This window comes from Hippopotamus amphibius, chromosome 3 (assembly GCF_030028045.1).
Source record: "Hippopotamus amphibius kiboko isolate mHipAmp2 chromosome 3, mHipAmp2.hap2, whole genome shotgun sequence".
Taxonomy (NCBI): domain Eukaryota; kingdom Metazoa; phylum Chordata; class Mammalia; order Artiodactyla; family Hippopotamidae; genus Hippopotamus; species Hippopotamus amphibius.
The window spans coordinates 131,226,655-131,242,150 of NC_080188.1; the positions used below are offsets into that span (position 1 = coordinate 131,226,655).

General features: G+C 62.7%; 1 protein-coding gene across 2 annotated transcripts in view; it reads right to left on the bottom strand.

Annotated features, from left to right (window-relative positions):
* Window positions 1-862: 862 nt before the first annotated feature.
* Window positions 863-15,496, bottom strand: part of KCNQ1 (potassium voltage-gated channel subfamily Q member 1) — a 342,239-nt gene continuing 327,605 nt past the window's right edge. The window contains exon 10 of one of the 2 annotated variants that reach the window (XM_057726790.1): window positions 863-2,170. In XM_057726790.1, the coding sequence (XP_057582773.1) occupies window positions 1,488-2,170 (683 nt within the window). In that variant the 3' untranslated portion in view covers window positions 863-1,487. The remainder of the gene's footprint in view (window positions 2,171-15,496) is intronic. The other variant, XM_057726789.1, reaches the window with a different exon arrangement.

Genomic DNA, 15,496 nt, shown 5'->3' on the forward strand with positions numbered 1-15,496 from the left:
CTCCCCCCACTGGCCAGTGCCCGAGGGCCGGATGTCCCCTCGGGTGGGAGCCAGGGACCCAGGCCCCTCCCCTCCTCCAGGGGCCAAGCTGCCATTCCTGCCAGACCAGGAGGTCCTGCTTGGCGCCCACGTGGGCGCCTGCCTCTGAGGGGACTGCAGGGGTCCCGTCCATGAGGGAGGTCGGGGATGGCTCCAGGCAGGACCTCCCTCCAGGAGGAGGCAGGGGCCCAGAGGACGGTGCGCAGCAGTGGGAGGCAGGTGGGCAGGGTGGGGGCAGGTGCTGTCCTAGGATTAAGAAGCCCCGAGGCCTGCGACGTGTGTGTGGCATGTGAGCCCTGAGGACAGGGTCCCCCAAGCTGCTTGTCTGGGGGGCAAAGGCCCCACCTGCTTACCCCTCCCCCACTTGAAGGGTCCCACGACCTCGGGTGGGGGTGGTGCTGGTCTCAGGAGGGGCTATCAGGGAGGGCTTCCTGCAGGAGGGCGCTTTGAGCCCTGCCAGAGACCAAGGAAGTGGTTTCAACGGATGGAGAGGGGACAGGAGAACCTCCTGGCAAAGGCACCAGCAAGAGCAAAGGCTCAGAGGGTGGGCTGGAACCCGACCTTGGGTGGGGAGACAGGAATAACACGGCCTCAAGGTGCTCCTGGGTCTTGGGGGCCACCCCTGCTTCCAAAACCCCCAGGCCAGTGGGCTGGGGCTTCTGGGCCCCCTCCCCTTACCGGGGTGGGCGCAGACAGGGTAAGGGGTGCTGGAGTGTCGAGGGGTGGGCAGCAGCTCCACGGGAGGACAGGTTGTCCCAAAGACGGGTCGCTTTCTCCCCCAGGAATAGAGGCAAGAGCACGGCAAGATCAATTTTGTGATTCCATGTTTATTAGGAAAAACCTGAATGATTAAGAATCAAAATCACACCGTGAAATTCATTAAAGCACAGATTCCAAATCACCACAAATTATTCTGATTTCAGTGAGATGGAGCACCCAGGAGGAGATGGGTCTTGTTAGAGATGGTGACACCCATCTGCTCCCCTGAGGCTCAGCAGCTGGTCCGAGGAGATGACTGTCTGTGCGTCTGTCCAGCTGCTTGGCCCAGGCAGGGAGCTGGAGGCAGGGCCCGCATGTAGAGCTGGGTTTGGGGACCCTCCTCTTTTCTCCGGAATGGATAGGAGAAGCTGCCAGTCCAAAGTAGGGGACCTGAGCACCCATATTCCACTGGTGGACGGTCCATGCCCACTGAAGAGCTCTGGGCACAGAGGTGGGCCTGTCCCTCCCGTTGGAAGCTGTGACCTCAGCAGCAGCTCCTGGCCTGAGTCAGCTTCTTTGGAGTGTGAGGGAGTCAGGCCCAGGCCCGGGGGCCTCTGACAGGCTCTAGGGCCTTGATCGAGCCTTGACCATGGGCATCCTTTATTCAGCATGAGCTGGGCCTGCCCTGCCCTGCCTGCCTCCTCCCTGGGTCCCCCTGGGTCTTGGATTTGAGGCTGGGGGTGGGGTCCTCACAGACCCTCTGTGTCCCACAGACCCAGGCTGTCCCTCTGTGTCCCCGCGGGAACCCCCTGGGGTCTGCACACAGCTGCACTGCTTCCTGGATGTACATGGGAGAGACCAAGTGCCTGGGATGCCCGGCCTGACCTCCCACCACTGTGTCCCAGTATCTTGCAAGCGACGTTGGGGGCCCTGGTCTCAGAGCCGAGAGGCCCCCTTCCCCTGATACCCAGCCAAATTATAGTACCCGCTGGCTGGGAAGAGGCGGTCTTGGAGAGCCCCCAGCCCAGGCCAGAGGGCTGAGTGGCCCACCGGGTACCTGGGGCCTTGGAGAGAGGAACTGTTCTCTCGGACCTTCGAGAGGTGGCTGAGGCCTGGTGGTGCCCGTGCCGAGTAGGAGGTGGGGTGGGCCGGGCAGGGCTCCTCCAGGCCTCCCCTCTCAGGCCTGGGCCCCGAGCCCCCATCAGGAGCCCTCGTCGGGGTCCCCGTGGGGCACAGTCAGCTGTTCGTAGGTGGGCAGCGCGTTGCTGGGCAGGAAGAGCTCGGGGTTGATGGAGCCGCCGGGGTGGGGCTGGACCACCTGGGCCCCGCCCCCACTGGGGGGCTGGCTGCCGGGGGGGCCTCCGTGGTGCAGGGCGAGCAGCTGCTGTAGCATGTCTGTGATGAGCACCAGCCTCTGGTCCAGCTGCGTCACCTGCGGGGACAGGAGCAGAGGTGAGCTGGGCAGCGGGGACGGCCCAGGTGTGCGGGTGGCCTCAGGGCCTGGGCTCCGGGAGGGCCGGGGAGGGATGGGGCCTGGCCTCGGTCACGCCCGTGTGTGTGGAACGTGCATGTGTGTGTCTGTGGCTGTCCGTGGCTGCTGCGCGTGGCTGCATGTGTGCACACACATGTGTGGAGGGAGCCTCACTCTGCAGCCCTCACTGGACCCAGAGGTCGAGCAGGCAGCAGGGTGGGGTCCCTCCTCTGCCCTCTCCCCACCACAACAGGGCTAGTGCCTTAGGGCGCTCTCGTCATCCCCCGCACGGTCCTCATCTCAGCAGGGGCACCACCATCTTCCCAGCTGAGCCTGGAAACCTGGACCCCATCTGTACCAACCCCCAGCGGTCAGCCAGGGCCATGTGCCCACGAGGCTTTTCCCAAAGGCCTTTCCCGCACTGAGCACTGGGGTTGCCACCGCACGAAGCTGCAGGGGAGGTGGAGGCAGGACGGACCTGGGGCGGCAGGCATTTAGCAGGGGCTGCTGGATGGCCAAGAGGGGATGGGGCTGGAGTGAGCCCGGGGGTGGGAAGAGGACTCCAGAGCCCTTGGAGCAGGGGCGGGGTGAAGCAGACATCCTGGCACGAACTGGGGTCTGGGAGGAGGCACAGCTAGCTCACCCTGGGACCTGCGGTGCCCTGGGGGGTGGTTCCCCCAGGGTCTCTGTCAGAAGATAATACCCACCTTGGGTACCTGGGACACTGGAAAGACTAGAAATGATGGGGGAGGGAGAGGAGGTAGCCAGATGGTCACCGATAAGGGCCAAACTACAAGAGCACGGAGCTGCTTCAGGGGACAGTGGCTTGGGGCCAAAGCCCAGGGATGGCTCAGCCAAGGGTCAACGCCAGGCCTGAGGACGGCGGCAGGCCAAGCTGGCTGGGCGCGGCCACCCACCTGGACACGCACACGGTTCATGATGTGTGCGCTCGGAGCTGCCCGGGGCCAGGCTGCCCCGGGACCCATCTGGGTCCCACCGCTGGCTGCAGACGGAGCTGGGTGCTGGCCCAGCGGGCTGGCCCTGGCGAAGATGCTGTGGGGTGGACATGCTGTGTAGCTGGGTCCCCGGGTGGGCCCAGGGCGGGCTGCAGTGGGGGATGGGGCGGTCCACAGCCTCCCTCCCAAGGTGGACACTGAGTCAGGGGGAGGGGTGGGGCTGGCTGGGTGGGGATGAGAGGAGGGGTCCCTCCTGAGTTGGGGCCATGGGGCTCCCTTGAGACCCAGTGGCAGGTAGGGCAGGATGGGGGCTGGGACGTGGAGCAGCAGCCCCCCATCAGGACGGCGGCCTGTGAGGTGGGGCCTGTGCCCTTCCCCAGAGGGGGCGGCCCTGGTGACCCCCCTCCCCAGCTTTGCCCAGCACGGGGGCCGGTGCTGTCTCCCAGGCTCCCCTCTGCCTGCCTCTGCCTCCTCAGATTGTGCGGGGGTCTGAGACCACGCCCCTCCCCCGCCTGGGGTCAGGGACAGCTGCATGGCTGAGGCCCTATCACCCAGGCCAGGGCAGCCTAAACTATTTTCCCAGACACATCTGATACAGGAGCCCAGGCTATCAAGGGAAGGGGTGTAGAGCTTCTCTGGTTTGGCTGGGGTGGGCCCTGGGCCCCTCACTTACCTCCCCCTGCACCTGCACTCCCCCAGGTGCCTGCCAGACACCCCAGTCCCACCAGCCACTGAGGCCACCCACAGACGCAGGCCCTGAGGCCCCGGCAGAAGGGTCTCGTGTGGGGTCTCTGGCTGGGACCCCTGCAACCCCCATCCCCAGGTTCCATGCTGAGAAGACGTGAGTGGGGTGGGAGGGTGGCCCACGAGGGCTGAAGCAGATGCTCCTGGGAGGGGGCGCAGGCGCAAGCAGGGGGTCCAAGCTGAGCTTAAGACGGAAGGGCAAGTGCTCCAGGGAGAGCGGGGCTGGAGGGGACGTGTGGAGGGCACAGGCCCCCCATCACATCTAAACCCCGTCCCTGTCCTCGGCCCGAGACCGCTGGGGCGCCGGCTGCCGGCAGGACTGGCCCCTCAGTGCCACTGGCCACCTACGCCCTGGGAGACAGGGGTGGGGGACCCCGGTGCCCGGTAGTCTTGAGCAAGGCTCTCACGACGAAGCTGGTCCGGTCGAGGCTTCGTGTTTCTCCGTCGTGCAGGCCAGGCCTGGGTATTGATTGGTTTGGCATCCATTAAAGCACCAAATACGTTACAGAAGAAAATCTGTGGTTTCATAAATTTTCACTTTACGGGACTTGAACATCTGTTGAAGCCCCAGAAGGGCAAGCGGGCATGGAAGCCTTTATAGGGTGTTCTTGGGAAAAAAGGAAATGGAAGAATGGCTGGGATTCAGGAAGGGGTGGGGCTGCGGGCACGGCTGCAGGGGGGCTCATCCCAGGGGCCCGACAGTGCAGCTCCCCCCCCACCCCCCATGCCAGGAGCAGGCGGGAGGCTGGGCCCAGGCTGAGCTCGCCCTCAGGGCCACCTGGGCGTTTCCCACGCTGCCCTTGACCTTGCCCGGTTCCAAGTCCACCTCGGCCCCCGGGCTACTGCTCGTGGCAGATGCGGCTTTGAGGGCTCGCCCTGGTCCCAGGGCACAGGCTCCATTAGCCAGGCTGCTGGAGGTGGTGGGGGGACTGGGGGGCAGCTCGGATCTGGGACAGAATCCCAGAACTGGCCCAGAGCCTGGGCCTCACACCTCCCCCTCCTCCTCGCGCAGGAGAGGAGCCGGTCTGGGGAGGAGCATTACATGCTGCCCAGGGCCAGGATGGGACGGGAGAGAGAGCAAGTGGGGAAGCTCGCCGAGTCCTCCTGGTCCTCCGACTGCCCTCAGGGTCCCCCAGGGTCTTCCTGGCCCTCTGCAGGGTCCTCCCGCCTGCCCAGCCCCACGCCTGATGGGCAGGGACCCTCTCCATCACTTGCCTAGTCCAGCTTCAGGGCGTGGTGAGCGGTGGGTAAACCAAGCCCTGTGGCACCCTCCCAGCTCCCAACCCCGAGCCATGACCCCCTCCATGCCCCCCCCCCCCCACCCCCCCATCCCCACCCTGGGCCTCTGGAGCTTGGTGGCTGACCTCGGTGCCACACACCTCCCAGGGCTGCCTGCCGCTCCCCTCTGGCTCTGGGCTCCCTGAGCTTTCCCTGCACTGCCCAGCCCCCAGGGCCCGGTGGGGGTCTCAGCCCAGTGCACGTGGGCTTCCATCCTTCCCAGGGGCTGATCCTGTGAACCACAGTGTGGGGTGAGCCCGGCCAGGCTGGTCTGAGAGGCCAAGTCAGATCCCACACTGAGACCCGGCTGCTGTGCTGTCCTCCCTGCGCCTCGGTTTCTCAGCTGGGAAGTGGGGGGGATCCTGCCCCTCCCCTGGGTTTTCTCTAGGATGGAGCAGGATGGTCGTGTAGGAGCCCATGCACGCGGGTTCTGTGAGGGTGGCTCACGCCTGCCAGCTTCTCTGGGGCTGAGCCTGTCCCAGAGAGACAGTTGTGGGTCTGCCTCCTCCCCCACCCTGAGCAGAGTGTCTTTATCTTGCTTCATATTTGGTGGTGATGCCCAGTGAGCACTTCGCTGGGCCGGAGGGGGCTGCCTGAGCCAAACCCCAGCCGCAGAGAAGTGCATCCATGCGTCCATCTGGGCAGGTGCCCAGGGGAGGTGCCGTCACCCGCCACCCTTGGGGGAAGGCCGTGCCTGCTCCGGGGACCGGGATGGCGTTCCCCAGGAGCTGCTGGAGCACATCAGTTTTGGGGATCTTGGATCTCGTCATTATTTGCAATTTGATAGGTGACTAAAAGGGCAAGGCCAACAAAAGCTCCCTTGTTCCCTGCCTCGACTCACCAAATTAATGACCATAAGACGACTCGCGGCCCTCGGAAGAGAAAAAAAGCAATTAGAATAACAGCCAGTTAGAGAGCCCCCGGCGGCTGGCGATCAAACCCAAGGCGACGGGATTCCTGTTTGATGTGGTTATGAATTTGTTTTCAAAAGAAAATCTTGAAAAAGAGTCTTTCAAGGGAAATTTTTGCAGAACCTGCTCGGCCTTGATCCCAGCTCTGGACCCGCTGACGGCCCGGGTCATGTGTGGGCCTTGGGCTGTCTTGGCCACACTGGCCAAAGATGGGCAGGAGGGGGGATGCCAAGGCCCGGGGCTTGTGGGGAGGGAGCCCCCTGCCCTGAGGGGCAGCTCGTGGTGCCCCAGGGTCTTTGTGGGTCAACATCTAAACGGGGGTGCAGGGGTCCTCTAGGGACAGCCCAGGGCGCTCTGCAGGGTCACAGGGCGGTGGTCCTCTGGGCCCTCCTCTTGTTTGTAGACTGTCCTGGACCACGAGACCCTGTGCCGTTCTCAGGGGCGACACTGAAGATTCTCAGCGCCAGGTACTGAGCTGGATGCCAGCCCCGGTGCCAAGCTGGCTGATGGGCTGCGTGGGAGCCTGGGCCCCAGGGAGCCCCACCCAAGCACACGTACCAGGGACAGGCGCAGGGACTCAGCTGTGACGGCTCCACGTGTCGGCGCACAGGCCCACTCCGTCCCCAGTGTGCCGCATGACACAGCTCTAACCTCTCCACTCCCCACCCCCTTCACACCCAGCAGGGAGGATGGGAGCGAAGAGGCCGGGAGCAGGGGCTTCCGAGGGGCCGCTGCTGGCCTGTCTCCTCTTCTGCCCTGGCCACAGGCCTGCGGCACCTGCATGGCCCAGTGCTGCCCAGGTCACAAGCCCTGCTCCCCGCTGCCCCTGAGCCCATCAGACAGGGGACACAGCAGAGGCCCGGGGGCCCCAGTGGGCCTTGAGTCCCTGGGTGCGGCTAGGAGGGACCAGGTGGGGCCCGCACACAGCCGGGGCACGTTCAGTGGCCCATGGCAGGGGTGCTGAGCCTGCCAAGCCCCCATCCCCCCTGCTCCCCCATCCTGTCTGTGCTGGGCAGCTCAGGGCAGAAAGCTACCTTCTCTGTCCGGGGCCCCAGCCGCACCTCACAGTCCCCTGGGTGGGCGGTCCACCCTGCCCCCCTCCCAAACATACAGTTTGTGAGAAGCCCCCAGCACAGGGCAGGACAGAGGGTATGATGAGTGAATTCTGATTGGAGGAAGGCGTGCCCGCTCCTATTTAAAAGCCTGGCCGCAGCCTTGGATGTTGGGCCTGCTAGACACGGGGAGGACTTAGTCTGGGAGGTGACATTGACTGCCTGGTCTGGTGGCTGCTGAGTGGGTTTCAGGTGGTGGTCCTGCGCTGACCCTGCCCTGCCCCTGGGACTTCTGGGGTCTCCATCTCCAGAGAAAGGCATTCTTGCCCCTCCTCCCCGGCCCTGGTGCTCATTTCGCAAGCTGCTGCCTGGTGAGGGAGGGGAGTGGGGGGGGCATGATGACCTATGACCTTTGTCCCCTCGGCCCTGCAGCACATGCAGGTGTGGCTGAGTACCCGCGTCTAGGGCAGTGGATGTCATCGAGAGGGAGCACCAAGGGGAGGAGCGCTGGCTGCATCCTGGTGTCTGCCAGCCCTTCTCCACTGACCGTGGCAGGAGGAGGGCTGCCCAGCTGTGGTCTGCTGTCCTCTGACCCTGAGCACCCAGGCTCAGGCCAGGGACACACCCAAGGCCGGCACACTTGACCCAGAGTGGCCTCAGGCCTGAACTCAGACCACAGAACCATGGTTTTCCTGCACCTACGTGGAGGCCCCTCTCTCTCAGCACCCACCCTCTTCCTTCCACACTTTCATCTCAGAAAAAGACTCCAAATCTCAGTATTGTGCTCCACATCCTCTCTGTCGTCAGAACCCGAGAGACCCCTGCCCATCTTGCGATGGTTCCCAGCCCAGGCCAGACCGCCAATTTTGTATGCTAGGACTGTTGCAATAGCCAGCCACCTTTCCCCTACAATATAGTCCTTTCAAAACACAAACCAGGTCACATTACTGCCCTACGCATACCCTCCTGTGCTCCCATCTCACTCCCAGGAGAGGCCTGAGTCCCGCTTGTGGCCCCAGACCTGTCCCTCTTTGCCCTCTGGCCTCACCCCACCTTCCTCCCTCCTCGTTTACTCCGGGCCACTCTGCAGGTCCTCAAACAGGGCGGCACATGCCCGCCTCAGGCCCTTTCCCCTGCTGCTCCCCTGCCTGCATCAGCCACCCCGCCCTCCCAGATCTCACCAAAAGCACTGATCTAGGCCACCTCCCTCCTTCTGCCATGGCCCTCCCCATCTCCCCACCAGCCCTTCCTTTCTCCAAGGCCCCTGGCCTGCGGCTGTATCCGTTCGCTCCTTAGCTGGCTCTCCCACTAGAGTTAGGTGCCAGGAGCCTGCTCCTCTGCCTGTCCTCGCTGGCGGGCACACAGAGGGCCCAGTTAACATTTGCGGGATGGGTATAGTGGGTGCCACACAGCCCAGCACCTCCATTCCAGAGCCCCCAGGGGAACCCTCCTGCCAAGTGTGAAGGGGGAGGTGGTGCGGGGTACCCGCCTGCCTGGGGCAGGCTGTCCTGGGAGGTCCCGGCCCCGTGGGCAGCCTGGCCCCGGCCCCTAGGCACTGCCCCTGGTGCTGGGCCTCCCTGACTCCTCGGGGTTTGGGAACGCCCCTCCCCCACGACCAGCACGCGGGAACAGCGCCCATAAATCACCCTTTCCTTAGAGCCTTTGGGGCTGGCGGGTCTCACAGAGCCGGGTATGCGTGGAAATAGATCACAGCGCTTCATAACGTCGTAATTTATGGCAGGAGACGGTGTAATTGTGTTTATGACTTTGTTTTAGTGCTTTAGCTCTTGGAGAAAAATCAACCGTGTTTCTAGCTGCTGAGGTTTTACTGCCAGTCCCCAGGGTGGCCGGCCTGCCGAGCTCTCTGTGCTGTGGCGCATGGCGCACCCAGCCGGCCAAGGAGACGGCCTTGGAGCCTGGCCGGCGGCCACAGGGCCGGGCGTTCGCTGGGCACGCGGGCTGGGGTGGGATGTGCGCATCCCGGTCTGCGGGAGGCCCTGGGGGAGGACGCGGTTTGGGTGTGTGAGCAGCACGGCAGCGGGTCAGGGTCCGCGGGGAGGGCCTGGGCAAACGGACAGGCTGCCTGGGCTCGTGTCCTGCCTCTGCCACTTCCTGTTTGGGTGACCTTAGGCGAATCACTTGGCCTCCGTGAACCTCAGTTTCCCCACCTGCATAATGGGGATACAGATAGCATCTTCCTCAGTAGGATGCTGTAAGCACTGAATGAATTAATGCAGGAAACCACTGCAAAGAGTGCTTGGCCTCTGGCAAACGCTGATGAAGGCTCCTGTTGACCACTACTGAGATTACTGTTAGTAATTTGCATGCATGCAACATGGCCTGAGGGCCACTCGGCATGCGTGTGAGTAGATGTGTGTGCACGAGTACGCAGGCTTTATAAGGGCAGGGAGACTGCGTGTGCAAGAAGGCATGAGCCGCCCCAGGGGTGGTTTTGCACAATTCCCTGCACCTTCCACCAAATCATTCCCTGAGCCGCCAAAGGATGCCAGCGTATCTGCCTGGACCTCTGGGCCCCTGGGCCTTTGCATGTGCCATGGAGGTGAGCTCCCTTCCACCAGGCAGTGATGCTGCTGGGCTGGGGTAGCTCAGAGGGTGAACAGTGGGAGCTCCACTCAGTGTGGGGGCTCTGTCGGGTGCCAAGCGTGCTCTCCTAACTGGGAGACAGATGACACCATCTCTGGGACCCGTGGTCACCAACACATCAGCTGTTCTGCCTGTTTCCCGGCGTCCTCTGCCCAGATGGAGTCCGGGCAGGGGCTGAGCCTTGGCTAGAAGAGGTGGGCGATGTGGCAGCCACTCGTGCCCTGGCCCCTGGGACTGGTGCATAGCACCGTGAGTCAGCCGAGTGGGCGTTTCAGAGGCTGCAGACCAAAGCCTCTGTCCTAGCCACTGTCCCCCAAATCTCTCACTCTTCTGGCTACTGGGTGGTGGGTGATCTGAGCCACCCTACAGCCAGCCATGCCTCAGCGGGGTCCTCGGCACAGCATGCCCCCAGACCCTTCCAGGAGCCGGCCAGTTTGTGGCTGGCCCTTGCTGACCACTCCTTAGGAGCGCAGGTTGCTTCCCTCTGAGAGAGCATCACGATGAGGAGAAGACCCTTCTACCTGCCCCACAGACACACGCTTGCCCAGGAGCAGCCCCACGGGCGCCTGGGGTCTGCCAGGGACCCCCAGCAGCGCCCTGATCCAGGCTGACTGCTGAGGGGGCGGGTCTCAGGACCATTATTGTAAACCACACCCACCTCTCCTGGGTTCATCCACCCCTGGCCCTCCACACCCAGCCCAAGGACCCCCATCTGATGGCACCATCTCTACACAGACACCCTCAATGCCATGCCCAGTCCAGCACTCTCCCGGGGGCTCCAGAACCTGGTCTCCACTGGTGAGCTGGTCTAATAGCATCTTGGTGCAGCAGCTCCCAAAGAGAACCCAGACTTGCCCTGGGCCTGCTCCCAACCCCATCCTCCCATCTCAGAAAGTGGTGCCGACACCCACACAGCAGAGCACTGGATTCTCCTGGCACTCACTCACGTTCCACCTGCTCTCTAGAGCACACGCTCTGAATCCACCCTTCCCCCCCCCGACACCCCCTGCCCAGGCCAGTGGCATCCCTGGCTGGCACCATTGCAACAGCCTCCACTTGACTTGCCCATCCCCCTCCCATTCACATTAGGTGGCAGCCAGGCTGAGCTGTCTCCATCTGCAGAATTCCCAGTGAACGCAGAGTAAAATCTAACCTCATTCCACAGCCCCTGAGCTCTGCGGCCCCCACACAGTCCTGCCTGACCCCCTTCTCTCAGAACCTGAGCACAGCCCTATCAATCCTGCCCCAGGGCCTTTGCACTTGCCATTCCCGCTGCCTGGAAAACCGTCCTCCACCACAACATATAACCTCGGCTCAAATGTTGAGAGCGGGCTTCCCTTCCACCAGCTGAAAGCTCCTGCAGCCAGGCCTCCGACCACACCGTCACTGTCCTGTTCCCACAGGGTCTCCCAGAGCCTGGCACGTAGTAGGTGCTCAGTAAATACACACGGGATAAATAGAGTTGGAGCTTCACAAATATTGCTGGATGAGTAAATGAAGCCTCTGTCATCTCCTGGGGTCCCAGTACCAGGGTAGGGGGCAGAGGTCCTCCAAGCCTACTGTTCGTTCCCTCCCCAGAGCAGGTACTGGCCAGGCCTTTCCATTGTCATTGATCTGTAAGGGCTCTTTGTATATTAAGAAAGTTTGTCCTTTGACATGGATATCACAAATGATTGCTTCTAGTGTGCTATTGGTCTCGTGAACTGGTTTATGGCAATGGTGATGATTATTGTTGGTCTTGCCATACAGAAGTTTTATTTATTGTTTCACTTTTTCATGTAGGCAGAGTTATTTCTTTCCCTTTGTGGCTTCTAGATTTTGTGCATACTTGGAGTGGCCGTCCCCACTCCAACCCTGAAACATTTTTTTTTCTAGGACTTTTTAGATTTGTATTTTACCCTTAAATCTTTGAATGGTGTGGGACTGATTTTGAGCTGCATCCCTGTTTTCAGCAGTCAGCCTGTAGATATATCACACTTCACTGAGAATCTGCCTTTTCCCCACGGAGCTGGAACATTCTTTTTGTATGTGCTTTGCAGCCTACAGTGAACCGTCTTACTTAGGGCGGCCTTACGACATGCTTTGCTAGTGTGTGACAGGGCTGTTCTTTCTGGAGGTAGAGGACATTGGTGGCTCTGTCCAGGGGGTCTAGCTGGGGGGGTGGACAGGGGACCGTGGACCAGTTCACCTGGGCAATTTCAGTGATGTCTGCCCTAAGCCCCACAGTCTGAGGGTCTCACTTCTCTGCACAGAACTGAGAAACTCCCCTCTGAGCTCTGAACAAAAAAGGCAGGCCTGGCTGAGGCACAAGGCTGCCACCCCTCCCCCAGGCAACTCCAGTATAAGGCCTCTCTGCCCTGCTCCCACCCCTTTTCTCTGCCACCTCCGCCAGGAAGTCTTCCTGGATCCTCGCGTGGCTCCCACCCTCACCTGGTCCACATTTCTGCTCAGGTCTCACGTCCCCACGAGGCCTTCCTGGGCTCTGAGCTAAATGCAGCGATCTGCCCCCTGTCCTCCATCTACTTTCTTTTGTTCCAGGACTCACACCGATGTCACTGGTTTATTTATTACATTTTTTGTCTCTTGCTGCCCCCACCCCCACCCCAAGGACGAAAGCCCCGTGGGGGGCTCCGCGTGTGCTATGTTTACCAAGGTGCTCAATCCACACTCCTGGACACCGAGCCTCCTCCTCCCTCCCCACATCTCTGCTGGGGCCACGTTCGTGCCCAGAGTCCTTCACAACCACCGCCTGACTGTGCCCCACAGAGGCCGCCTGGCCTGGACTTCAGGGAGGAAGGCTCGTGGGACCGTTCAGGGAGGGGGCAGTGGCAGAGTCGGGGGCCCCAGGAGGCACACAGCTTCCTGGGCTGCACGGGAGCCACCCGCCCCCCCCACCCCCCGCTGGAAGGGGGCCTGGGCCGTGGGGACCAGGATGCACAGAGGCCAGGAAGCTGCCCACGGCCATCTGGTGGGTGGGCTGGTGTGTGTGTGTGTGGGGGGGGGGCTGGCTCTGGGGGGGCGGGGCTTGGGTCTCCCTACAAGCCGGCCAGCCCCTTGCTGGGGCCTCAGGGGGTCCTGCCGGTAGAGGCCGAGTGGGGGATGCCCGCCCTGCCCACCCCGGCAGCCCCAGGGCTGGCGAGTGAGCGAGCGGGAATGTAGGGCAGCCTGGAAAAAGGCGCTGGGAGCCGAGAGGCGTGTTTGTGTTGGCGGCGTGCGGAGGCCCCGCCTGCCCCTCTGACGAGCCTCGAAGTCCCGGGCAGAACACTTTGTACCACGAGCCCGTGAGTGCGCGGCTGCCCAGGCCGAACCCCAGGCCCGGGTGGGCGCCAGGCGGCCCAGCGGCGGCGGGCAGGTGGGCAGGGGCCGCCCTGCAGCTCTGTCCCCATCGTCCCATTGGCCTCTGGCTGCCTCTAGCCTGGCCTGGCTGCCTCCGGACCCCCCTGACCCCCTTCCCGGGGTCATCGGCCAGGGTGTAGGCAGTTTAGGACCCCGGGGCCCACCATTCCCCGGGCTGCCCGGCAGGGCCCCTCGAGGTCAGCTCGCCCTGCACGAGTTCCACAACCGGAAGGCCTCCCTCCGCCCTCACACCCCGTCCTTGCTGTGACCCCTGCAGGCCGCCCTACTGCTCTCAGGACAGAGACATAGTCCCACCTCGGCCAGAGGGTCCCTCAGGTCTGGGCTCTGTGTCCCACCTCCGCCACTGCTGCTTCCTGCCCTGCGCTGGCTTCTATCAGTTCCTTGGATGTGCTGTACCCCTCTCTGCCTCAGGACCTTTGCACCAGCCGGCCTGCTTTCTAGAACATTCCACCCATCTTCTGAGCCAGCAGACGGTCTCATTCTTCAGGCCCCAAAGGTGAGGGTCTCCTCCTTAGACCCCCCACCCCCTCCGGTTTGCCTGCCATCCCCCCCCACCGTGCTCTGCCCCTTCCAGACACTTCAGTCTGCCCGGGTACTGCTTGCACCATTTGCTTCCTAAATGTCCACCTCCCTGAAAGTGGGGACACTGCCAGGCCATCTATGACCCCTGACTGGCTGGGGAACTCTGGGCCTCCATCACCTCCCTGGTAGGGAGGGGACAGCGGGTCTGTGCTGCAGCTCAGAATGGAGATGGACGTAGACGTGGCTGGGGTGTCCTGGGGGCAGGTCCAGTTCCCCTGGACAGCTCTCTGGGCCTGTGGGGGCCTCGGGGAAGAAGGAGGCCCCAGGGTGTGCCAGGATCCCAGCACCTCCTAGTGCCTCTGACCATTCCCCTGCACTCACAGCCTCGCGTGGCTTCTCTCCTCACCTCTTGCTGGCTATCCTTGGCTGTTCCCGCTCAGTCCTGGACCGTGGCCTCTCTCCAGACACCTGCACAGCTTCCCAGCTGCTCCCCGACTGCCCAGGCCCCTGGAGCCCCTTCCCTGGACGGCTGGGGCCTGCTCACCCCAAGCAATCCGGCTGCCAGGGCAGCGCCTGCATGCCCCCTGCCCCGGCAACGTGCTCTGCCCAGCTGGATGTCTTGCTGTTAAATTAGCCCCTTTACAAGGGTTTGCATGATGTAAATAGATATAAGTGCTCTTCAAAAACATTTTCTCTAAAAAGTAAAAACATTTGAAAGAAATATCCCCTTTGACCCTGCCCGTCCGGCTTTGGTTCCCCCTCCCAGGTAACCGTCTTAGAGATCTGGTGTTTATCCTTCCATTTGAAAACATGAGCTCATGTACGCGATACGGTATCCGTCTGCAGTGGGCTTAGCGTGAGGGGTACCGTGAGATGCTGGGCTCTTGGCTTGCTTCCTGTCACTCAACACGGGTTTGGAGGCTGCCTGTGTTGAAACATGTCCATGGAGCTTGCTCCTGCGGCCATGGTGCAGAGCGCCTTTCCACGGGGCTCTGGAAACGCCACGTTGTCAGTGACTGTCCATGGATGGGGAGGCTGAGGGCACCCCAGGCAACACCCCGGGGGGGAGGGCACTGCTATCCAGGAACAGTCTTCTTGGTGTTGGCCTTGAGGCTGGCCCTGCAGGAGCCCTTCTACAAGCCTTCCCGACAAGCTTCCCCACACCCCAGCCAGCCCTGCGCCCCTCCCCCACTCCACTCCTCCCTGATCTGGAGGGCAGGAGCCCCCACCGGGTCTGTCCTCCTGTCCTCAAGCGCACCCAGGCAGCTCAGCCTTCTCCCCTCTCCCCAAGTCACCGTGCTCCTCCCTCTGGTCGCTCTCCCTGCAGACACACACTGGTTCTCCCATCCCCGGCAGCACACCCCCTCTGCGCGCGCCTCCCCTGGGCTGCGACCCGCTGCCAGCAGCAAACACTGCCTGCCTCCCTCCACCACCTCGGTCATCGCTGGGGTCCCCCTCCCCTCGCGGGCCGGTGATTGGGCCGCCCTGGCTTGGTTCTTGGTCCTTCTCTCTGCTAGATGCCCATTGGTGACCTCGTCCAGCTCATGGGCTCACATCCAGCCACATTCTGGCGACCCCACATCTCCAGCCCGGACGCAGAATCACGTTGAGTTGCCCTCCGTGCTGCCTCTCCCGGTGTCTCAAGGCATCTGGAGGGCAGTGTGTCCTTCCTGGGCCTTATGTCTCCCCACAACGTGCTCCTCTCACGATTCCCCGCTCAGCTAAGAGGTCAGGCCAGAAACTCTGGGGTCCCCAACTCCTCTTCCTCTCACATCTCTCCAGCCACAAAGGCACCCAACATGGTCAAGGTTGGAGACCTTCAGGGCCCAGCAAATCCAACCAGAATCTGAGGCTCCTCCCACC